Source organism: Narcine bancroftii, chromosome 4, assembly GCF_036971445.1.
Source record: "Narcine bancroftii isolate sNarBan1 chromosome 4, sNarBan1.hap1, whole genome shotgun sequence".
Lineage (NCBI taxonomy): Eukaryota > Metazoa > Chordata > Chondrichthyes > Torpediniformes > Narcinidae > Narcine > Narcine bancroftii.
In genome coordinates, this window is record NC_091472.1 from 27,219,965 (window position 1) to 27,245,535 (window position 25,571).

The 25,571-nt window shown below is 43.3% G+C and overlaps 1 protein-coding gene across 1 annotated transcript in view; it reads left to right on the top strand.

Moving 5' to 3' along the window:
* Positions 1 to 25,571, top strand: part of ryr2a (ryanodine receptor 2a (cardiac)) — a 612,110-nt gene that overhangs the window by 57,398 nt on the left and 529,141 nt on the right. The window contains exons 5-8 of the mRNA XM_069936123.1: positions 11,149 to 11,236; positions 13,974 to 14,052; positions 16,103 to 16,215; positions 19,870 to 19,969. Coding sequence (XP_069792224.1) covers positions 11,149 to 11,236; positions 13,974 to 14,052; positions 16,103 to 16,215; positions 19,870 to 19,969 — 380 coding nt within the window. The remainder of the gene's footprint in view (positions 1 to 11,148; positions 11,237 to 13,973; positions 14,053 to 16,102; positions 16,216 to 19,869; positions 19,970 to 25,571) is intronic.

Here is a 25,571-nt window from a genome sequence, read left to right on the forward strand (position 1 = left end):
CAGCAGCCTGTAAAATCTGCCGGAGCTTAGAAGAACATAAGATTTGATCGAAGGGCTTTGGAGGATCTTGCCAGGATGCAGGCGGGGAGGACACCTTCATCAAGTGGGAGAAATGTGAACCAGGGTCATGGTTAAAAAATAAAGAGTCGCCCAGTTAAGATCGAAATGAGATGGAATTTTGTCTCTCAGAAGGTAATGAGCATTTAGTAATAGAGATTTTGAATATTGTTAAGGGGAGGGTAGATAAATTCTTAGTGGGGAAAAGGCATCTGGACAAGCAGAAATGCAGAGTTGAGCTGACAATCCGATCAGTGAGGACATTGTCCAATGCTGCAGCAGAATTGAAGGGAAGAGACATGGGGAAAAGGCAGGTCCATGATCAGATCAGCCATGATCTTATTGAATGGCAGAGTAGGTCCGACAGGCTGGATGGCCTACTCCTGCTCCTATTTCTTATGTACTACTGCACCTTATTTGTATGTTAAAATGGAAAGCAAGATGAATAATATGGTGGGGTGTGGTGATGCAATATGATGGAACTGCATTGGTGATATTTTACCCACCTTTTAACCTCCAAATCTCAGCTTTGCCATTGAACAATTGAACCCATCTACACATATTAAAAAAAAAGGTGCTATGGCTGAAGTTGCTGCCTATGTTGTGGACCCAGGGAGAGTGGGGAGCAGAGGCACAGCATGCCAATGCAGGGTCCTACCGCATTGGTTTGAAAGAGGCTTTACAGGAGCTGAAAGTGTTTTATTTAAATTCCTGCAATTATGGGATCTGGGCTCAAGATTGCGACACATGTGTTCAGCAGCAGCGACAAGGGGTTGCAGACTCCAGGGGACCAGCTGACTGGTGCAGGGTACCAGTAACTGTGAGAACTCCCCCTCAGCCCTGTTGGGAAGTAGAAACAGAGGAGGCGACTGGAAGGATGGTGACCACATGATGGAGCAGCGAGGAGCTCTGCGTTTGAAGGGCGCACACAGATGGCAAACTGTTAGGGACTTATGGGTGAGGAGTCCACACAAGCTGGGGGCTGCTGTATTCTGGATCATCAGAACCAGGTATTGGAACTGTGATTCGAGGATGCTGAGGGCAGGAAGGACTCCCGAGGGTCCCTGGCCACTGAAGGCTTCCTCATCGTGCTGGAGGTTTGGATCTGGGTTTAGGTGGCAGATGGTTGGTACTGAACTGGAGTCTTGTTCGGCTGCAGAGGTGCTGGGGGAAAATCCATGGACAGTCACGGATTGTGTTTTGCTTCTCTTTCTCTGACTGTAAGGGGCACTGCACAAATGTTGATGGTGAATCTTTGCCTTACAAAAGGCAATTTTGTGTAATGTTACATTTCTGTTTTATTACATGACAATAAATAGTATCTGATCTGATATTTGAAGGTGGAAGGATCATTGTCGGAGCCACTTCAGGCTGCCTTTGCATGAGTCTCTGTCACAGAGAGCAACCTGTAGAATAGTTAGAACCCTGTGACCTTTAAGTTTTGGGCACGGCCTTTTATTTGGAATGCTTTAATGTTTCACTGTTATCTTTGGGGAAATTGTAGGCACTAATAAAACGGTCTTCATGGATTGTACTGGATTTTTAAACATTTGGCTTAACTAGACAGTCAAAGAAGTGAATTTTCAACAATCCAGACTATCCTCAGTTCAGGACTTAATTAGCCAGCTCATCAACTCAAAATCTGATATAGCTCTTGAAATAGTGCCAACTAAGGCACATTTAGCTGTAACAAAGAAAGGGAATAAAATTCAGAAACTAATGGGACTAAGGCATGCCGTCGAAATGCCTTCTGAGTTGTTCAATTCTAATTGAACCTGACAGTGTACTTGATATTTTGCACTTAATAGATATCTTTCACCTGGATGATTCAAAGTTCAGGGAAAACTTTGAATGATTAAGACCATTGTTTTAAAAAAAGTTATCAAAACTTCTGCTGTTTTGTCTTACATATCCCTGGTAAAAATGATGGCCCATACATTCCTAAAAGACTCACCATCCCAAAACGATGGGTCATAATTGTGATGGAGGCAATTATTGTACTTTATTTTCCAGAAGGAGGGAGACTACCATCTCTCAGCAGGAGAATTTTTACGAGAGTAATGTTAAAATCAAGGTGGCTTGTTTGTGAAATGCTGGAACTCTGGGTGATTTGTAACAGTGTCAGCGTAGAGCTCAGTTTTGTTCATGTCTTATGCATGTTTATTGTTGTGAAGTCAAGACATCTGATTAATACAAAGATCCTGCAAACAGCAGATGTTTCTCACGTGAGAGAGCTAAATCAATCAAACATATACTGGCCGTACTTACTGCTTATGAAGTAATATTTTTCTGAATTACTTATCCAGAGGCACATAATACAATTCTTTTTTTCACAAATCTCTTGCATAAAAATTAATAAAGTGTTATCAGAATTTATTTAGCAAACTGTATTTTCACGTCATTGAAATCCAGAATTTCAATGCTGATCCTTCCTGGCTGACTTACAAATCAAGCAAATATAATTCAAATGGAAGTGAACACAAAAGCAATTTAGTGTAAGTGGTCAGGTAACTGCAAATTCTAATTTAGCGAGAATCCTGTACCAGGTTATGTTATGAAGGGATCAATATTCCAAGACATTGGTGCAAGCAGCATTCAGTGATGTGGATACAGGCGCATTAAAAGGTTGAGCAGAAAATAGCTTCTGGTGGCTCAGAGTCATGCAGCAGAGATACAGACCGTTGTCCTATTATGGTGACTGTCATGTGCCCACTATAATAAGCCTGTACTTCTTCTCTGACCATTAAGTTTTGCCTTTAAAGTGCTCATCCATCTTTTTAAATGCTGTGAGATTACCAGCTTCCATCACCTTCTCAAGCACTGAACTCCAGATTCCAAACTCATTCTGGGTTATTTGAAAAAAAAATAGGATCTTGTAATCATCATCTCAAAATTATGTTCTCTAGTTTCAATGGTTAAAGTTTTTATGGTTAAAATTTCTCAACATCCATCCCATCAATGCCCCATCTAATTTTGGGCACCTGCACAGTCGCTTCTCATAACTGAAACATTATATACCAGGCAATGCCCAGGTAAATCTCTGCACTTCTCCCAAGCCTTGTTTCATTCAAAATAAAAGGTGAGAATTTCAATAAATTGGACTTGTTGGGAACACTAAATGATTATTGGATTGGAGGAAAGCGGAATTAATTTGCTGCTTTTAGCAGTACCAGAATATTGAAATGTCGGCCTATTGAGATTTTAGTGTGGTGTTATAAGACTTTGAGTGATCAACGGCTGTCAAGATCAGAAAAGCCGTGCAATATTTTTTCATAATTTGCTCGCTCATGATACATTGGCATTACTGGCATGGCTGATGCAGTCATCTGCAATGAATGCCATTACATTAGGCAGTTGACAACCAGCCACATTTCTGTGAAAATGACAAACTATGAACTATAGAGTTAAACAGATTGGATGTGTTTTTCAGTGGTTACACAGAATCAGAGAAAATTTACGACATGGAAGGTCTCCATGCCAGATAGCAATAGAAGTACTGTGGCGGTGCACATTCTCATGGCGAACCGGCCCCACGTGTATCGCCATGTGGCGGAGCAGCCATGGGAAGATGGCACCGTCAGGGGTTCTCCCGACTCCAGCCACCCTTCCAGTGCAAGCCCTGGGCAGCGATTATGACGTCACCACGCACGTGGTGGCTGAGCCCGTGCTGCCCTTAAAGGGGCACGGGGTGAATTTGAATAAACAATTGTTAATGACCTTTGGTGTGGTGACTGTGCTTTCTCCAGCTGTGCAGAGCACCACAGTGGTGACCCTGACGGGCCCAGACATCTTTCTGGACCCAATTAACAATGGGCACAGCTGAGGTAAATGCCGTAGCACTCAAGCTTCCCCTTTTCTGGTCCCATTGCCCACGAACGTGGTTCAGGCAGGCGGAGGCACAATTCCACCTGCGCAACATCTCAGCTGATGCCAGGAAGTTCTACCACATCGTGGGCATGCTGGATCAGGAGACGGCGGCAAGGGTGGATGACCTCATACATCGACCACCAGCAGAGGGCAAATAAAGCGCCCTCAAAAACCTTCCCCTGGGGAAGCAGCATGCTTCCAGGCTCTTACACCTGGATGGGTTGGTGGACCGCAGCCCTTCAGCTCTGATGGACGAGATGCTGGTTCTGGCGGAGGATCACGCCGTGTTTCCTCTTCCGCCACATTTTCCTGGAACAAATGCCAGACAATATCCAGCTACATTTGTCTGTAGAGGACTTAACTGACCCCCGTAAGGCCGCAGCCCGGGCAGATGCCCTCTGGCGCACAAAGCGGGAAAACGAGGCGGCCCTCAGCCAGGTTTCCAATCTGGGACCCCATCGACTGCAGGCTGCCCCCAAGCACAAGCCAGAGGAAACCCAGTCAACATGGTGCTTTTACCAGCAGCATTGGGGAGTGCAAGCCCGTAAGTGCAGCCAACCCTGCAATTTTCAGGGAAACGACCAGGTCAGCCGCCATTGATGGCTGCAATGGCTGGCCACGTGAACAGCCTCCTTCATGTCATAGACAGATCCACAGGCTGCCGGTTCGTGGTGGACACAGAGGCCGAGCTGAGCGCCCTGCCCCCTACAGCGCTAGAGACTTGTACCAGATCTCCTGGTCCAATCCTGTGAATGGCGAACAGCTCCGCAATCAAGACCTATGGCACCCGTAGAGTGCAGATACAGATTGTGGAAGAAAAATTCACCTGGAGATTCGTACTGGCCATGGTGGGCGCCGTGGTGGGCACCACGCTGTTGGGGGCCGACTTCCTGAGGACTCATGGCCTGCCGGTAGATGTGAGGTGCAGGAGGCTGCTCAACACCTGCACTTTTCACTCAGTGTGACTGGGCATGACAGAAGACAACAGGCCCAGTATTGCTGCAGTAGCCACCACCAGGGACGAGTACGCCGAGATTCTCTGCGAGTTTCCCACCATCCTGGAGCCATGCTTCAATGTCACTTTCCCTGAAACAGAGTGTTCCACCACATCGTCACACACGGCCCCCTGTTGCACGCCGGAGCTAGATGGCTGCCACCAGAAAAATTGCATCAGATGAAGGAGGAATTCTCCAGGCTCCAACAGTTGGGCATCATCCGGCGGTCAGACAGTGCCTGGGTGGCACCTCTACACATGGTCCCGAAATTATTTGGTGGATGGAGGCCCTGTGGAGACTACAGTTGGTTAAACGATGCCACGACTCCAGACAGGTACCCGGTCCCCCATATCCAGGACTTCATGGCCAATCTCCACGGCGCACAGTTCTCTTCTAAGGTTGACTTAGTTCGGGGATGCCATCAGATCCCAGTTCACCCTGATGACGTTGGAAAGACCGCTATTATTGCCTCTTTCAGTCTATTCGAGTTCCTCCTGATGCCATTCTGGTTAAAGAACGTGACCCAGACAATCCAACACCTCATGGACGTGGTGGGTAGAGATTTGGACTTTGTCTTTATCTACCTGGATGACATTCTGGTCATGAAGAGCACAAGGCCCATCTCCGTACCCTGTTCATCTGGCTGGCAGAGTTCGGCCTCACGGTCAACAAGGCCAAATGCCAGTTTGGGAAACAAACATTGCAGTTCCTGGGGCACACCATCTCGATGTCTGGGGCAGCTCCAGCACCGGAAAAGTGGCAGCCGTCCAACATTTCCCCAAATCCTCCACCCTTAAAGGCCTACAAGAATTTGTGGGGATGGTAATTTCAACCATAGATTCATCCCCATCGCCGACTGCATCATGCGCCCTCTGTTCATGCTGATCACGGCAAAGGAGAAGACACTAGCCTGGTTGGAGGAGGCGGACAAGGCCTTCACAGCGACAAAATAAGCCCTCGCTGGGGCGTCGGTATTGGTACACCCACGCCCAGAAGCTTTTGGTTGATGCTTTGGCTACGGCAGTTGGGGGAGGATTGGAACAGTGGCTGAACAGGCAATGGTGCCCACTGGCCATTTTCAGTAAGCAGTTGTGGTCGCCAGAGCTTAAATACAGCGTGTTCAACCAGGAGCTCCTGGCGCTGTACCTGGCTGTCCGCCACTTTCATTATTTCTTGGAAGGCAGAATTTACACAGTCTTCACTGACCATAAGCCCCTCACCCAGGCACTGGCTATGGTCAAGGACCTGTGGTCCGCCAGGGAGCAGCGGCACCTTGCCTATGTGTCTGGGCGGGCAAAGACAAAGTAGTCGTGGACACGCTCTCCCGCCTGGCCATCAACACATTAGCTCCCGGCCTTGACTACGTGCAACTGGTGCAGGCCCAACAGCACGACGTCGAAACACAAGCTCTCCAGACCGCCATCTCGGGTCTGCACCTTGAGGATATCCGGCTACCCGACTCCCCTCAGATGCTGCTCTGCGACACCTCCACTGGCCCACTGCACCCGGTAGTTCTGCAGGAGTGGAGGGCAAGGGTCATTAGCTCGATCCACAATCTCACTCAACCCTCAATAAAGGCAACCGTGAGGATGGTGGTGCAATGAATCATCTGGCATGGGCTCAAAAAAGAGGCGTCAGAGTAGGCCCAGAACTGTACTAGGTGCCAGGCTTCTAAAATTCACAAGCACACGCAGGCCCCTATCCAACATTTCAACTCGGCAATGTGGAGGTTCCAGCAGATCCACGTGGATGTTGTGGGCCCCTTGCTGGTGTCCAAGGAGTCGCGCTACCTTTTATGATAGTGGACAGAGCAACGAGATAGCCGGAAGCCATCCCAGTCCATGAGGTGTCAGTGGAGACGTGTGGCAGAGCTCTGGTCAGCCAGTGGATCGCTCGTTTCAGCGTGCCGGCACACATCATGAGTGACAGAGGTGCCCATTTTACCTCTGCACTATGGACTCAGCTGGCGAAGCTTTTGGGGGTAACACTCCACCACACCACGGCCTACCACCCACAGTCTAATGGGTTGGTGGAGAGGTTCCACCGACACTTAAAGTCCGCTCTGATGGCAAGACTTTCAAACGGTTGTAGACATGGCTCTGGACATCACAGGCAAAACGCTCCCACCATCAGAAACATCTACATGGAATGCGGCTGTCGGAGAGGAACAGCAATCATCAAGGATTGATGACCACCCAGCACAATCTGTTTTCTTATTGCTACCATCAGGAAAGTGGTATAGGTGTCACAAGACTCACACCACTAGGTTCACAGAGTCCATCCACAGGATCATAAGAGCAGCAGAGAGGATCACTGAAGTCTCCCTCCATTGACCATGATCTGGTGGGATAATTGTCTGAAGAGGGCGCACAAAAATTAGTGAGCACTCCTTCCACCCCGCACACAGCATCATTCAGCTGCTCCCATCAGGAAAGGGAGACAGGATTATCAGACTGAGGAACAGCTTCTTCCCAGGGTGTTCCCATAGGCAGTGAGAATGCCAAAAGAACTGCACCCCATCCACCACTAGGAAGCAACCCCTTCACCATCAGACTTCACAACAACAAACAGAGACTCATTTAAGGATTCTTACTTTTGCAATTTATTGATTTTTCTTCTCTCTTTGTATTGCAGTTTGTTTAAATTTCTTTATTTGTGTACATGTATACATATCTTATTGAGTACAGTAGGAAAAATAATCTCATGGTTTTGTGTGATGTCATGTATGCTCTCTGACAATAAATTCCAAACTTTTAACTTTGAACAAACAGTACTCAAGAAAAGATACTTACAAGGAAAGTCTTTTTCAGCAATTGATTCTCCAGTTCTTGTTCTGCAGTTTTGGTGTACCACATCAGGAGAAAAACCAAAAACAGTAGAAAATTGTTTCCCTGAAGGTGCTTCTGAGCTGCAGTCACAGCTGCAATGGAAAACAAGGAATCCCCATGGATTGGTTGTATCATCAATTTCATTTCATCTATGAAAATGATCCCTTTTTTTCAGGATTGTGCCAACATCTTGGAAGGTCATGTAAACTCATGGAGTTGGAGGAGGCCGGAAGCAAAAGTTTGGATTTACTTGGGACAAGGAATTCATATGGGGGTTGTATTTTTTGTTTTTATACAATCTATCATAAATTGTAGGACTTCGTGCTTTCTGTTTGCCCTTTGACAATTCTTTGCAGTCATTTATACAGGGCATTTTTCCAAAACCTGCGGTGCTAAATTGAAATCACACAGTTTGCACTGGAGGTTTGTGGAGAATTTTGTTCATACATTAGTTCTCACTGCAGGTATGCCAAATTTTATAATTAGGGAATCTTCCATTAATGTTGGAAAGAATTCTACTTTAAGGACAGCTGTGATCAGAGGACTTTGCAATCGCCTTCCCCCGGAAAGCCTAGTTTATGTAATTTACATGTGGGAGTGAGAGCAGGAGGCTGCGAGATGCCAGATTAATAAGACACTTCTAAGGGGGAGTCAGATTAACTTGGAGATACCCTCGTGGAATGATGCTGACATAGATGTTCTACACTTTTTCTGGGTACTTTGCCCGAGGAGTCTACACTTCAGTTTTGAAATATATGGAAAGTAAAGTGCAGAGATCAAGTCAAGTCAATTTTATTGTCATTTGATTGCACAAGTACAGCCTGACGAGAGTGCGTTCTCCAGTCTTTGGTGCAAAACACACTGACACACAACCAGACATAACATACATACAGACAGACAATACACATGCAAGACAAGTATATACAAATAAATAAATACTGCATATGTTGGGGTATAAGACGGAATTTGAACCTTAAAAATATTACTTCAAAACCACAGGTCAGATATAGATTTCAGATTTATTATCAGAGTACATTACAGCCCTGAGATTCCTTTTTCCTGTGGATGTGGCAGAATTAATTGATATTGCAAAAAGAACTTACACAGTGTAAACAAATAAAAGAACTGTGAACAGACAACGAATGTAAACAAATTGACAGACAATGCAGAGAGAACAAAAGAAAATCAGTAAAGTGCACAAGTAAGAGTCCTTTTTAATGAGTCTCTGATTGAGTCTGTTGTTGGGGCATCTATATGAGCAAGTATAAAATCTGAACCTTATTATGCTATGGTTGAGAGTGTCCCCCCTGGTGATAGAGAACAGCATGAAACACTTGCATAAGTCCTACGGTTCTACCTCTGAATATTTTTCTGCAGAAACTTACATTTGGGAAGCTGGAATATTAGTAAATGTTATAGTAAAACAATAAAAATTTCTTCTAAACCGGTCTGACATATCTTAAAGTAATAGCACAGCAAGAAAGTTAACAGCTGCCTTTGGCTACCGCTGACCAACAGTAAACAATCAGCCATGCTCCCAGGATGCATTGTGCTTCCACTGCCTTATCAGGTCAATCACAATAAACTTTGCAGTGACCAGTTACTGTATTCGAACTTTGAAAGACAGGATTTCTTGGAAACTCTTTTAAGTTTCGAACGGTAGGCTTACCCAGTGAGTATAGCTCAAAACCTACATTTTACGTTGAAATTCTGAGGGTTGTCTTGTACACCTAGTCACCTTGCATGCTGACATATACGGTAATTATTGTTTTATGAATATGAGAGTTTTGGATGGGGTGCAGTTCTTTTGGCATTCTCACTGCCTGTGGGAACACCGTGGGAAGAAGCTGTTCCTCAGTCTGATAATCCTGTCTCCCTTTCCTGATGGGAGCAGCTGAATGATGCTGTGTGCGGGGTGGAAGGAGTGCTCACTAATTTTTGTGCGCCCTCTTCAGACAATTATCCCACCAGATCATGGTCAATGGAGGGAGACTTCAGTGATCCTCTCTGCTGCTCTTATGATCCTGTGGATGGACTATGCCTCTAAATGGTCTCTGTGAGCATCTAACTCCAACAGCCCTTCAGCAACCAAGACAATTTTTGTAGAATTCTATTTGTTTACTGAGCTGCAGAGTATTTGAAAGGACAGTTGAATTTACAATCGCTACAATGTACAGATGTTGTGAGATCCACTGATTGACAGAGGTACAGATGTTGTGAGATCCACCGATGTATTTCCGAAGGGCTCTCGCTTCACATTGTAGAATTCTATTTGTTTACTGAGCTGCAGAGTATTTGAAAGGACAGTTGAATTTACAATCGCTACAATGTACAGATGTTGTGAGATCCACTGATTGACAGAGGTACAGATGTTGTGAGATCCACCGATGTATTTCCGAAGGGCTCTCACTTCACATTGTAGAATTCTATTTGTTTACTGAGCTGCAGAGTATTTGAAAGGACAGTTGAATTTACAATTGCTACAATGTACAGATATTGTGAGATCCACTGATTGACAGAGTTACAGATGTTGTGAGATCCACTGATGTATTTCCGATGGGCTCTAGCTTCACATTGTAGAATTCTATTTATTTACTGAGCTGCAGAGTATTTGAAAGGACAGTTGAATTTACAATCGCTACAATGTACAGATGTTGTGAGATCCACTGATTGACAGAGGTACAGATGTTGTGAGATCCACTGATGTATTTCCGATGGGCTCTAGCTTCAACATTGTAGAATTTTATTTTTTTACTGAGCTGCAGAGTATTTGAAAGGACAGTTGAATTTACAATCGCTACAATGGACAGATGTTGTGAGATCCACTGATTGACAGAGGTACAGATGTTGTGAGATCCACCGATGTATTTCCGAAGGGCTCTCACTTCACATTGTAGAATTCTATTTGTTTACTGAGCTGCAGAGTATTTGAAAGGACAGTTGAATTTACAATTGCTACAATGTACAGATATTGTGAGATCCACTGATTGACAGAGTTACAGATGTTGTGAGATCCACTGATGTATTTCCGATGGGCTCTAGCTTCACATTGTAGAATTCTATTTATTTACTGAGCTGCAGAGTATTTGAAAGGACAGTTGAATTTACAATCGCTACAATGTACAGATGTTGTGAGATCCACTGATTGACAGAGGTACAGATGTTGTGAGATCCACCGATGTATTTCCGAAGGGCTCTCGCTTCACACTGTAGAATTCTATTTGTTTACTGAGCTGCAGAGTATTTGAAAGGACAGTTGAATTTACAATCGCTACAATGGACAGATGTTGTGAGATCCACTGATTGACAGAGGTACAGATGTTGTGAGATCCACTGATTGACAGAGGTACAGATGTTGTGCTTTCTGTTTTATTTGCTGCAATACCCTTAACATTCTCATCATTTACCAAACAGACAGCTCAGGGTGGAGGCCATCGCACGCTTCTGTATGGACATGCTGTCTTGCTCAGACACTCGTACAGTGGGATGGTAAGTTGCTAACTTCTAATAACTCTTCTGAGTCTTAATGATGTGGAAATTAAATAGAAGAAACTAGATGTAATCGGACATATATTCTCAACAACAAGAACACAAATTGCCCATTCTCTTCTGCATGAATTGAATGCACTGACTGCTTGATATCCACATGGGATTCAAGTAAACTGGAGGCGCTTTAGAACTCATTTTTAGCCCCCTTCAGAAGTTTTAACCGTGACACATGACAGTGTTACGTACTTTGCAGGAAGCTTATAACAATACACAATACTGCATTGTGAAAGCGGGCAATACACGAGTAAGGCAGAACCTGTGGCAAGAGAAACCGAGTCAATGCTTTGGGTTGATTCTCAGAAATATTATCTATTTCTTTCCCCACAGATATTATATTATTGGTATATTTACAGCATTCTCTGTTTTTATTGCTAATCTGCTGTGAGAGGGTTGAATTGGTATATAGAGAATAGAGGCTTGTGTAAAAATTGCAGATCCCCTGGCAGAAATATTTCAAATGTCCTTGTATCTCCTCGTTGTGAGAAATGCAACAACGGAGATGCTTCATTCATTAATTCATATGTTCTGGATAAACCAGAGTCTTGAGAAATATTGGATCAAAGTATTTCAAAACTTCTCTGGACTTTTTAAAGTTAATTTTAAACCATATTCCTTAACTGCCTTATTTGGTATTGTTGGAGATAGTGACATAACGCTAACAACATCTGAGCTGCATGTATTCGCTTTTATTTCTCTTCTGGCTAGGCAGGTAGTGTTGCTCAGTTGGAGGGACGTTATCCTGCCTAATCATGCTCAATAGCTTCGTAATGTCATGTCACGTTGAAACTTAGAGAAGAATAGATGCTCAATTTCCGATTTGAATTCAAATTTTCAAACACTGTGGGGACCCTTTTTGAAATATTTATATCATCTTTGATTTGTTATAAAGGTAGAAAAGTTGACTAATCAATCTTATTAAAAATTCTGGCTTTATTTTCTTTTTTTTGGCCAAACAGCTTCTTTCTTGGTAGTGGGTTGAGATTTTTATTTTTTTATAATAAAATATAATATCAATGCAATATAATCTGTTTGATTAAAATGTGGAGTACCTTGGATGAAATGAAATGATTTAAGTGTCATGTATCTTTTTGAATTTTAACGTATCTATATGTACTCTGCATTTTGGAAGTGAGATTTTAATGTTAATAACAATATTGGAAAAGAAAGAAAATGTCCTTAGCCACAGGTGAGGTGCCAGAGGATTGGAGGGTAGCTCATGTTGTTCTGTTGTTTAAAAAAGGCTCCAAAAAGTAACTCAGGGAATTAGAGGCCAGTGAGCCTGACATCAGTAGTAGGTGAATTATTGTAAGGTGTTCTAAGAGATTGCATATACAAAATTTGGATAGCCAGTGACTGATAAGGGATATGTGGCTTTGTGCGTGGTAGGTCATGTTTAACTGACAGAGTTTTTCAAGGAGGTTACGAGGAATGTTGAAGAAGGGAAGGCTGTGGATGTTGTCTACATGGAATTTAGTAAGGCCTTTGCAAGGTTCAGACACTAAGTATTCACAGTGAGATAGTAAATTGGATTTGACATTAGCTACACGGGAGAAGCCAGAGAGTGGTAGTGGTAGTCTTCTCAGACTAGAGGCCTGTGACTCGTGGTGGGCCTCAGGGATCGATGCGAGGACTATTGTTTGTCACCTGGATGATAATGTGGTAAATTAGATCAGCAAGTTTGCGGATGACACAAAGCTTGGTGGTGTTGTGGACAGTGAGGAAGGTTTTCAAAACTTGCAGAGGGATTTGGACCAGCTGGAAAAATGGTATAAAAAATGGCAGATGCAATCCAATACAGACAAGAATGAAGTGTTGTATTTGGGAAGGACAAACCAAGAAAGGACTTATACAATGAATGGTAGGGCACTGAGGAGGAGTGTAGTCGAACGGAGGGATTTAGGAATAAAGATATATAATTCCCTGAAGGTGGATAGGGTTGTAAAGGGAGCATTTTGGCATATTGGCCTCAATAAATCAAAGTATTGAATGTAGGAGGTTGGATTTTATGGCAAAGTTGTATAAGAAATTGGTGAGGCCAACTTTGGAGTATAATGTGTAGTTTTGGTCACCTAACTACAGGAAAGATATCAATAACATAAAAAGAATGCAGAGAAGATTTACTAGAGTGTTTGTGGGATTTGAGAAACTAAGCTACATGGAAACGTTAAATAAGTTGGGACTTTATTCCCTGGAGCTAAGAAGAATAAAGGAGATTTGATAGAAGTATAAGAAATTATGAAGTGGATAGACAAAGTAAACATAGCTAGGCTTTTTCTACTAAGGTTAGGTGAGATACAAACCAAAGGACATGTGTTAAGGGTGAAAGGGGAAAGTTTAGGGAGAACATGAGAGGGAACTTCTTCACACAGAGAGTGATGGGAGTGTGAAACGAGCTGCCAGCTGAGGTGGTGAATGTGGGCTCAATTTTCACATTTAAGAAAAGTTTGGACAGGTACATGGATGGGAGAGATATAGAGGGCTATGGACTAGGTGAAGGTCAGTGGACCTAGGCAGAAGAATAGTTTGGCACAGACTAGAAGGGCCGAAAGACCTGTTAATGTGCTGTAATGTTCTATGGAAATTCCTTAACAGTGACCTGCTATTTACTCTCATTCTCATCTGAACTGCATCTAGTCTGAAATTTTAACCCATTGCTGTCCTACTTTTTGTTTCCAAGTATCTTTCTTGTTTGTCCACATCTCGATCTTCAACAGACAAGTTGGCCTTTGATGTTGGATTGCAGGAAGATACAACTGGTATGTTTGAAGGAAGTACAACAGTTTCAAATGATTCTTTGGATAGAGAGGAGAGAGTTGGATTTTTTTAATTGTCTTTCACACGACTTCTTGAAGAATCATTGTTTTACCAATACTGCAAGTGGCAGAGTAGAGGAGTTTGCAAGGGTGGGCTGTGGGGCACCAGGCATATAGGTGATGGGGATACATACACAATTAACCAGCTCATACTGAACCTAGATACTGCCAAACTAAGTCCACCCGTAAATTGGAGGATCAACACCTCATCTACCTACTGCCCACCCTCTAAACAGATGGAATTAATATCAACTTCTCTGGCTTTCATTAAAACCCAGCCCCCACCCCCTTGGTTCCCCTGTTTCTCCTTTCCTTGTCTCTGGCTCTGAGATGATAAATTCCACCTAGTCCCTTATCACATCCAATTAACACCTTTTGTTGGTCTGGATTCTTCCCCCATTGTCTGAATTCTGAGACTTTCTGATATTTCCTTCTTCTGCCTTTTCTAAATTTTCCTTGAAGAAGGGCTCGGGCCCGAAACGCCGGCCATATATATTTGTCCCTGATAGATGCTGAATAAACTAGCTGAGTTCCTCTAACATTTCGGTTTTTTTTTCTACAATGACAGTGTGTGCAGCCTATCGTGCTTCTGGATTTACCATCCCTGGAGGCTGGGGAAGGGCAGAATGAGAGCAGAATCCAACCTAAGAGGGGAGTTGTGAGGGGGATTGAGGTGTCACAGTATCGAAGGCAATGGAACTAATGAGACATATCTCTTTGTTATTCAAATGTGCTTATAATATTAAAAATGGCATTACATCAAAATATTTTGATGGGCGAATAAACAATTAAAGTGAATGACCTAACTCCAGCACCTACTGCTGAGGGCTTCCTATCTGTTCGCTAATTGAGTCCAATACAGGATCATGGAGTTCCTGGCCTTCAACTTCTCTTGGACACCTGTTGCAGGGTGTCTTGACAGCTCATATCACAGCAATGTATGTGTGTTGAATACGACCCTCCAAAAGCAGGCAGATTTAAATCCTGAAACAGGCATATGTTATGTGATATACCTGGATAGACTGGGGACTTGTTCATATTACAATGGTGCTGAGAGGAGTGGAGTCAGCTCCTCAGCACCAATGCGTATTGCGTTGTGTGGGAAGTATCCAAATCACTCCCACTAATTTAATTGTAACATACTCAGTAATTGCTGTAGTGATCATCGGGCAACATTTCTCCAATCTGAAATGCTCACATGCACTCCTTCTTGAAATGAAAGAAGACATTGGGTTAGGGCAATTTAAAATGTTGACAGCTTCCAAAAGTTGATAAGCAACAATAAACACAGAAAAGGTCCTAGACGAAAAATGGGCATAGCATAATATTGTTATTGAGAGACAGCTGTAGCTGCTTGTTGTTTTGCGTGCGTGCGTGCGTGCACGCGCGTATGTTTCCAGAATATACTTTTTTGAATAGTTTCATGTTATACCCACATACCCACGGAAAGATAGACATGATACTGGAAGGATGTGGAAGCTATGGAGAGGGTGCAGAGGAAATTTACCAAGATGTTAGATGGATTGGAAAGCAAGTCTTATAAGGCAAGGTTAGAAGAACTGGGACTTTTCTTTTTGGGAGCGTAGAAGGTGAGAGGATACTTATTAGAGGTCTACAAGATTTTGAGAGGCACTGATAGGGTGGACAGCCAGCACCTGTTTTCTTAAGGCAGGAATAGCGAACACCAGAGGACATATGTACAAAGTGAAGGGAGGGAAGTTTAGGGGAGACATCAGGGGTAAGTTGTTTACATAGAGAGTTCTGGGTGCCTGGAATGCCTTGCCAGGGATGGTGGTGGTCTGAAACATTGGGGGCACATGGATGGAGGAAAAGTGGAGAGTTACAAGGTAGGGAGGGTTAGTACTTTTTTTTAGGAATATATGGGTTGGCACATTGAGGGCCAAAGGGCCTGGACTTTTCTACAGTTTTCTCTCTCTGTTCCAAGGACTGCATCATTATTCAGAGCACTGTGTTAATATTTCTGTTTGTGTAGGGGAGGCTTGCTGGTGGACAATACACCCAGCTTCAAAACAACGCTCAGAAGGAGAAAAAGTGCGTGTTGGAGATGACCTTATTTTAGTCAGTGTTTCCTCAGAGCGGTACCTGGTGAGTAAAATGTTTCACATATTTCTTTCCAGTGCGTGAAAGGAAGCATGCTTTGTTTCTCATACTTTTGAACCATCCTGAAAAATAGCTGTTGTAAAATCAAATAAAGTCTGTGACACTATATTTGACAGTTATTTGGTTAGCTCATCTTTTCTTCAGTTTCACAAGAATGCAAAAAGTAGGAGTAGGATGATCTGGTCATCGAACCTGCTTTGGCATTTGATAAGAAGGGTCCATAAGTGGACTCAGCTCCATTTTACTTGCCTTTTCCCCATAACATCTCTGTGCAAAAATCAGTTTGGTTCTGCTAGATTTAATGAGGCAGCCTTGGGCAGAGAATTTCACAAATTCACTATAGGTCCTCCTCATCTCTGTCTGTGGTGCACTGTCATACAGAAACCAGACACAAGACTTAAAGATTGATCAACAGGCTTTATTCTACTTAAAGTCCCTGCTGCAGTTGTGCTAGCCCCGTGTGACTGACCTCGAGGGGCTGGATGTGGCTTATATCCCGGCGGACCAGGTGGGTTTTGGTCCATTCAGGTTGGCTGATTGACAGGTGGCCAGGTGTTGTCTTGTCCTCCAGTGCTCTTCCTGCAGGTACACAGGTCGCCCCCTGCAGTAGGCTAGTGGTGTAGCACCACACTGTCTTCGATCTACTTCCCAGAATCTTGAGGTTATGCTCCCTAATCTAGTCTCACTCATTATTGGAAGTTACTTTCCTACTTCTCCCTTCTATTCCTTTCATGTTTTGATATGTTTCCCAAAATTCCCTCACATTCTTTTAAATTCCAGCGAGTATCGTCACAAGTGACTTAACCTCTCCTCATGGGCTAACTCCCTCATCTCTGGAATCAACATTGTAAATTTTCTCTGCATTGCTTCTAAGGCCAATGCATCATTTCTCATGTAAGGAATGCAGAAATGCCCACGGTACTCCAGGGACGGCCTCACTAGTACCCTGAACAATTGCAGCGTAACATCCCTGCCTTCTTGATAAACTGTCACAACTGCAAACCAACCCTTGGAGATTCACACGCAAGTACATACACAACAGCTTGCTGAAACCTTTCTCCATTTAAATAATAATCTGATCTACTATTTTTCCGTCCAGAATGGATGACATCACATTTATCAGCATTGTATTCAATCCGACAGACCCTTGCCCACTCACTTAACTGAATCTCTCTGCAGGCTCTCTGTACAATTTGATTTTTCATTCAATTTAATGTCACTAGTAAACCTGAATACACTACACTTGGTCCCCTCCTCCAAATCATTAATACCTGTATATATCGTGAACAGTTATGGGCACAGCACTGATTGTCAAGCAGAAAAATATCCATTGATCCCACCCTCTGCCTTCTTTGGTTGACCAATCCTCTATCCATGTTAATACGTTACCTCCAGCATCATGCACCCTTATCTTATATGGAAACCTTTTGTGCTGCACTTTATTAAGTGTCTTCACAAAATCCTGTTCCCCTCTATCCGTGTGCTTTTTATATTCTCAAAGAATCACTGTAAATTAGTTAAATGTAATCTGTTCTTCCTGAATCCATGTTGCTTCTGTCTAATGGAATCTATCTGGATCTGCCATGATTTATTTCTTAATGATAGTTTGAACACTTTCCCCTACTTGCCCTATATTAACCTGCCTTTTACTACCATTTATAAACAGTGGCATGGGATTTGTTTTCTTCCGATCCTCTCTGACCTGACTAGAATCTAGAGAATTTTGTTAAATTTCCACAAACACATTAACTGTATCTTCCACTATTTCTTTCAGTACTCTTTATTTTTGATACATTCCATCAGGACCAGGATACTTATTTATTTTTTAGGCCCACTAGTTTGCTCAGCATTACCTCTTCAGTGATAGCGATTGCGCTGAGGTCCTCACCTTCCATCACATCCATCTTTCTTTGGCACGTTAGCGATGACTTCCACTTCCACATTATCCATTATTATTTCCCCATTCTCCCCTTTCTAAGGGTACGATCATTTAAGCCACCATTTTCCAATTAAAATATTTATTGAAACTTCTACTATCTGTTTTAAATATTCTGTGCCAGTTCATTTTCATAACCTATAGTTTCTTTTTTTTTAATTTCCTGGTGCATGGGTCCTTTGTTAATTTTCGAAGTTTCGTGAGGAGATGGAGAATATTTGATACACTTTTTAAAACAAATATCCAATGACTCTACTTGTTAAGCTCCGAGTTGATGAGCCATGTATGAAAGCTGAATCCTCAGTCTCTACTCTTAGCTACTTTTGACATGCAGTGATTGTTATGAATGGATTATCATCTCAGATTTCTGGTCCCCTTTTCTATGAGCGAGTTCTGCTGAATGTCAGTGAAAGAACACAGAGATTTCTGCTTAAAATGCCAGAAGTATGTGGAGGCTCTGGAGAGGGGTGTGGAGGAGATTTACCAGGATGTTGCCTGGATTGGAGAATGTGTCTTACGAGGCAAGTTTAACAGAGCTAGGACATTTTTTCTTTGGAGTGAAGAAGGATGAAAGGTGACTTAATAAAGGTTTTCAAGATTATAGGAGGCAATCTCTGGACAGCCTGCACCATTTTTCTAGAGTGACAGTAGCAAATACCAAAGCATATCTATTTAAGTTGAGAGGAGGGAAGTGAAGGGGAGACATTAGGGTTTTTTTTTACACAGAGAGTGATGGTTGCCTGGAATGCATTGCCAGGGGTGGTGGTGGAGTCGAGCACAATTGGGACATTTAAAAGCCTCTTAGACAGGCACACAAATGCAAGAAAAATAGACGGGTGTGAAATAATGAAGGTTTTGATTGTTGGGTTGGTTCAAAAATATAGGTTAGCACACCATTGTTGGCCAAAGGGCCTGTTCTGGACTACAGCGTTCTATGTTCTAGGATGGATGGACTGCATATGGAGAATGTCCACTTTATTGAAGATGTGGAGATAGGTATTCCAGCAACAGTTAAATGCTGGGGATGAGGGGAAGAGAAGATTGAGAGTGAAGATGGGGGGAAGGTGCGTAACTGTCAGTGAAATGAGAAATTGAATGTGTAGGAATTAGTTAATTTACAATTGACAGAAAATTGTCTATATTTTAATTCTAAGGTGGCTGCTAGATTTTAGATGCGGAAAAAGGCCCGTTGGCTTCTTGTCACTTCAGCATGTTGTATTCTACTTCCAAAATCGGTTGAGTTTTGCAGAAGGAATGCAATACACTTCGCTGACTGTGTAGCACTTTTAAATCTGCTCAGTGAGGCAGAATTTCAAGGCAAATAGGATTTTGAATGATGGGTAACTGGAAACACTTGATCAGCATTGATGTAATTTGTAATTAGATATCTGGAAAGGGCAGGTGTGATTAACTTTGCGGCTCAAGTAGTAAAAATGCTATCATATCTAGATGGTGTGGTGATATGTGGTCTGAATATATTGATACTTAGCACCTAAAAATCTCAGCCTTTTAGAAGTTGCAGTTTCAAGCAAACGTTAATGCACTATTCTTATTAAATGACAACAGGATGCATTTGAGAATCATGTTTAAAGGCCGTATGTTTTCATTTTGAATTGCTTGAGTGGAACCAGTGTTCTGTTGAAATGTGGTTAAGCCTGACCCGCAGTCTCAAGCCATTGCTGAGCTGATTTGTTCTCTTGCAGCATTTGTCATATGGCTGTAGCACTTTACAAGTTGATGCCGCATTCCAGCAAACCCTCTGGAGTGTTGCTCCAATTTGCTCTGGAAGTGAAGTAGCGCAAGGTAAGATTGTTTCATCCCACCCTGCAGTAACACTGTTGTAATTGTGCCATCATATTTACACTCTGCTATAACATTTCATGTATACATGAACGCCATTTCCCTCTGATTTCAGAGTTCATTCCTTAAAATTGTTCTTAAACAGACCTCATTTTTCTTTAATCATTTGCAGTTTTCCCCTCTCTGTCCCTTTTGAGATTTCCCTTACAATGTGCATCATTTGAGATATGAGTTAAGGGTGAAAGGTGAGAAGGTTCAGAGGAATGAGCTGCCAGATGAAGTGGTGAATGTGGGCTTATTTTTGACATTAAGGAAAAATTGGATAGGTACATGGATGGGAGGATTATGGAGATTATGATCTGGGTGCAGGTCAAGGGGACTTGGCAGAATAAAAGTTTGGCATTAACTAGATGGGCTGAAGGATCTGTTGCTGTGCTCTAGTGTTCTGTGGTTCATCAAACCACACAGTGACCTATTCCGAAGAATGAAACAAAGCAGAAGTGTATAGATTTATTTGACAGGAAGAAAGTGGAAGAAAAATATTCTTCCTGGAGGTCAGTGACTAATGGAGTACCACAAGGATCTGTTCTGGGACCCCTACTCTTTATGATTTTTAGAAATGACCTGGATGAAGAGGCAGAAGTATAGTTCAGTAAGTTTGCGGGTTGGAGCAGCTGTGGATGGAGCTGAAGGTTATTGAAGGTTACAAAAGGATATAGACAGGATGCAGTGTTGGGCAGAAAAGTGGCAGTAGTTCAATCCGGACAAGAGTGAGGTGATACATTTTGGAAGGACAAATCTGAAGGCTGAGTACAGGGTTAATGGTTGGTTACGTAAGAGTGTGGATGAACAATGGGACTTAGGGGTCCAAATCCATATATCCTCAAGGTTGCCGCACAGGTTGATTGGATAGTTAAGAAGGCTCATGGGATGCTGGGCTTCATTAATAGGGAGATTGAGTTTTGAAGAGTAGAAAGGTCATGTTGCAACTACAAACCTCAGGCAAGTATTGTGTTCAGTTGTGGTCACCGCATGATAGGAAGGATGTGGAAGATCTGGAGAGACTGCAGAGGAAATTTATCAGGATGTTGCCTGGATTGGAAAATAAGTCTTATGAGGCAAGGTTAGCAGAACTGGGACCTTTTTCTTTGGAGTATAGAAGGATGAGAGGAGACTTAATAGAGGTCTACAAGATTACGAGAGGCAGTACCTGTTTCCCAGGACAGGAGGAGCAAACACCAGAGGATGTGTGTACAAAGTGGAGGGAGGGAAGTTTAGAGGAGACATCAGGGGGAAGTTTTTATGCAGGGAGTTGTGGATGCCTGAAATGCCTTGCCAGGGATAGTGAAAGAGGCTGAAATATTGGGGGCATTTAAGAGACTCTTAGACAGGCACATGGATGGAGGAAAAGAGGAGGGTTATGGGGTAGGGAGGGTTTAGTAGTTTTTTTTACAAGAAATATATGGATTGGCACAACATCGAGGCCCAAAGTTTTAAGTTCTATTAAATATAGGAATGCACCACAAAATCTCAGCTTTTAGATTCATTAGGATGATAAGCAATAGGAGGAGACATGGCCATTTAGTCTTCTCAAGCCTCTTCTGCCTTCAGTGAGATCATGATCAATCTGACCATGACTTCAGGTCAACTTTCCTGTCTCATCCATTTCACATTTGGTGAATAATGCTCTCATCCTTTGTTGCAGGATGACGCAGTGAAATTATGAGTCAAACATTTGATGAATGCATGACATCATGTTGGGTCTATGATAATGAGCATAAGATTTAAGAAATAGGTGCAGGAGTAGGCCATTCAATCCTCGAGTCTTCTGGCATCCAACAAGATCATGGCTGATCTTTGACTTGAACAACATTTTCGTGCACTTTCCCTTGATTTTGCTGATCTCCTGAAATATAGATTGGAATGCGAACAGTCACTGAGCTGTCAGCTTGGAAAATTCCAAAAATCCTCTGACCTCTTTCTTCCCACTTCAATACTCTTTCCATTATTTTGAGGCTGTGAATCCTCTTTGTATTTTCTATGTCTCAAAGAGGTAATCTCAGAACTCTGGAGAAAAGAGGTCAAGCTGACACAATTTCTCTGTGTTTGATAGACCCATTAGCCTTGGAACCAGTCTGATGAATTATCACTGCACTCCCTCAGTGAAGGGTTGCTGATGTATACCTGTCTAAAAGCTGTGTTGAAAGGACCACCAAATGTGATGTTCCCTTGCAGTTCCTGCTTTGTCCTTCTTGATGGTAGCAATTATTGGTTTTGGATGTACCATCAGAGTGACCTTGGAAAGTACTTGCAGTGCCTAATGGTCATTGCCTGGCCATTTTCTGTGCTATTTCTCTGTCCTTACTTGAATGTTATCTCAGTCTTTGTGGCAGCAGGTTCAGATTGCATCGTTTGTCAAGCTCTTGCAATCATTTGGAAATCCTTGAGGGTAATTAATGAAATTACGTCAAGGTGATCGGGGCTTTGGCATTTCCTGCAGTGATATTATGTAACTTGACTTATTGACTTCTAACAACCGCAGCCTCTTCCCTTTGGGTGAACTCACACCTTCAGCAAGTGCTCAGAACTTGCCCTTTGCACATCCACTGGGAGACACATTCCAGATTACCTGGCCATAAGGCACTTTGTGATCGCCTGCTGTGGGCATTGCAACTGCCATCTCAAAAGTATTTCATTAGCCTTCCTGTGCTTTGGTGGATTCTGAATGAGAAGTGTATAAATGCTCATCTTTCATGTGGATTCCAGCATGGCTTTCTCAGTGATAGGAGCCCGCACACCACCCACAGGTACTTCTGATCCAGTCATTGCAGAATTAGTTAGATTCAAATCCCAGCATGTTAATCATTTAACATTAATATATAAAACATGCTAGTTATGTCTGAACATGAGAATTTTCAATAAAATTAATTCTAACCCAAGGAATTCTCACAATTTTTTTGTGGGTTGTTAAATTTGTGCAGCCCAATTGGCTCGTGGTTTGTGACTGAATTTTTCCTCTTAAAGCTGCCTCCAGCTGCCACCTGGAAGTGATGTTTGTTGTCTGATTTCACTATTGTTTCTGCATCACTGCTCTCCTGGTCAACTCTTTCAATGCATCAATTGTTACACAGTTATAATCATCACTGCAAAACTGAGTCCTAATCACAGTGTCCAATCTCAGAATTTTGTACATGGAGTCTATAGGCAAATAGATGTGATCTCCTGGGATCATTGCCTGAAGAGCGCACGCTTCATCATCGAGGACCCCTTCCAGCCTGCACGCCGCATCTTTCAGCTGTTCCCGTTGGGAAAGAGATACAGGAGGATCAGAGCCAGCACCACCAGGCTGAGGAACAGCTTTTTCCCACGGGCCGTGGGAATGCTGAACAACCAAAGGAACTGCTCACAACTCACCATTTGAGACTCTCATATTTCTGAAACAATATTTATTTATTTATTTGTATGTACGAATACTTTTCCTATATGTGTATTTTTTTTTGTCTGTACTGTCTGTTTGTGTGTCTGCGTGTTTTGTACCGAGGACCATAGAATGCTATTTCTTAATCTTGTAAACCTGAAGAAACACACAAAGATCAGCGTGTACAGAGCCATTGTCATACTCACGCTCCTGTTCGGCTCCCAATCATGGGTCCTCTACCGGCATCACTTACGGCTCCTAGAACGCTTCCATCAACGCTGTCTCTGCTCCATCCTCAACATTCATTGGAATGACTTCATCACCAACATCGAAGTACTCAAGCTGGCAGAGTCCGCAAGCATCGAATCCATGCTGCTGAAGACCCAACTGCGCTGGGTGGGTCACGTCTCCAGAATGGAGGACCATCGCCTTCCCAAGATCGCGTTCTATGGCGAGCTCTCCACTGGCCACCAAGACAGAGGTGCACCAAAGAAGATGTACAAGGACTGCTTAAAGAAATCTCTTGGTGCCTGCCACATTGACCACCGCCAGTAGGCTGATATCGCCTCCAACCGTGCATCTTGGCACCTCACAGTTCAGCGGGCAGCAACCTCCTTTGAAGAAGACCGCAGAGCCCACCTCACTGATAAAAGACAAAGGAGGAAAAACCCAACACCCAACCCCAACCAACCAATTTTCCCTTGCAACCGTGCCTGCCTGTCCCGCATCAGACTTGTCAGTCACCAACGAGCCTGCAGCAGACGTGGACATATCCCTCCATAAATCTTCGTCTGCGAAACCAAGCCAAAGAAAGAAAGAAACTTGACTAGAGGCAGAGCAGAAACACTCTCATGATCAATGTTAGTTTCGACTTGTATTTAACCCTGGAGTTGTCTTTCTGGGTATAGTGGTAGACCACTGCGTATATGTTTGGATGTGCTAGGACACATCCCTTTGCTGACTGTGCCTGAAGTTCCTCCCATTGACCCCTAAATAGAGGCGACTGTCACAGCCCCTTTCTCAGTCGAAGACTGTCGACCGGCATGGACAGACCTCCATTCTGTAGTTAATAAAAGCTTATCAGTTTCTCTACTTCTAGTCTTTGAAGTTATTGATGGTGCGTCAATTTTATTAACAGTTTTTTTTGACAATGGAGCAGATCCTGAAGCCAGAAAAGCTGAACCTTGACCCACAATCGCCTGACGCATCCAACAGCTTTGAACCCTGGCTGCGTTGCTTCAAAGCACCCCTGATCAAAAGTAGGCAATACAGTGCTGAGGACAGGGGGTTTATCAGGTTGGAGGTACAGCAGCTTCTGAATGAGAGCATTATTGCAGCCAGCACCAGTCCCTGGAGAGACCAAGTAGTGGTAGTTAAGAATGGGGTGAAACATCAAATGGTCTTTGAACTACATTCAGGCCATTAACAGATAGACACAACTAGATGTGTACCCTCTCCCCCGCCTATCCACTATGGTAAACCAAATTGTCCAATATTGGGTATTCTCCACCATTGAATTAAAGTCAGCATATCACCTATATGTGCTCCCTATCCACCCGGAGGACTGCAATACACTGCCTTTGAGGCAGATGGCCACCTCTACCATTTCCTGAGTGTCCCTTTGGAGTCTCTGTCTTCCAACGGGAGATGGACAACATGATTGACCAGTATGAGCTGCACACCATATTCCCGTATCTGGACAACGTCATCATTTGTCGCCATGACATACAGGATAATGATGCCAACCTCCAAAAATTTCTCTAGTCCGCCAAACTCCTTAACCTCACATACAAAAAGGATAGGTATGCATTTCACACAACTCATCTTGCCATCCTTGGCTGCATCATGGAGAACGGAGTCATTGGCCCTGATCCTGACCGCATGTGCCCTCTGCTGGAACTCCCCCTTCCCCACAGCCTTGAGGCTCTGAAAAGGTGGCTGGACTTCTTCTCTTACTGTACCCAATAGGTCACCAATTCTGTGGACAAGGCCCACCCCCTTGTTAAATCCACCTCTTTTCCCTGATGTCAGAGATCTGTGCAGCTTTCAGCTGCATCAAGGCAGACATTGCCAAGGCCGCAATAGACAAATCCACCCCGTTCCAAGACCAGGTGGAGATTGATGCGTCTGATCTTGCCATGGCCACCAACCTTAAACAGGCGGGCAGACCCATAAATTTTTTTTTCC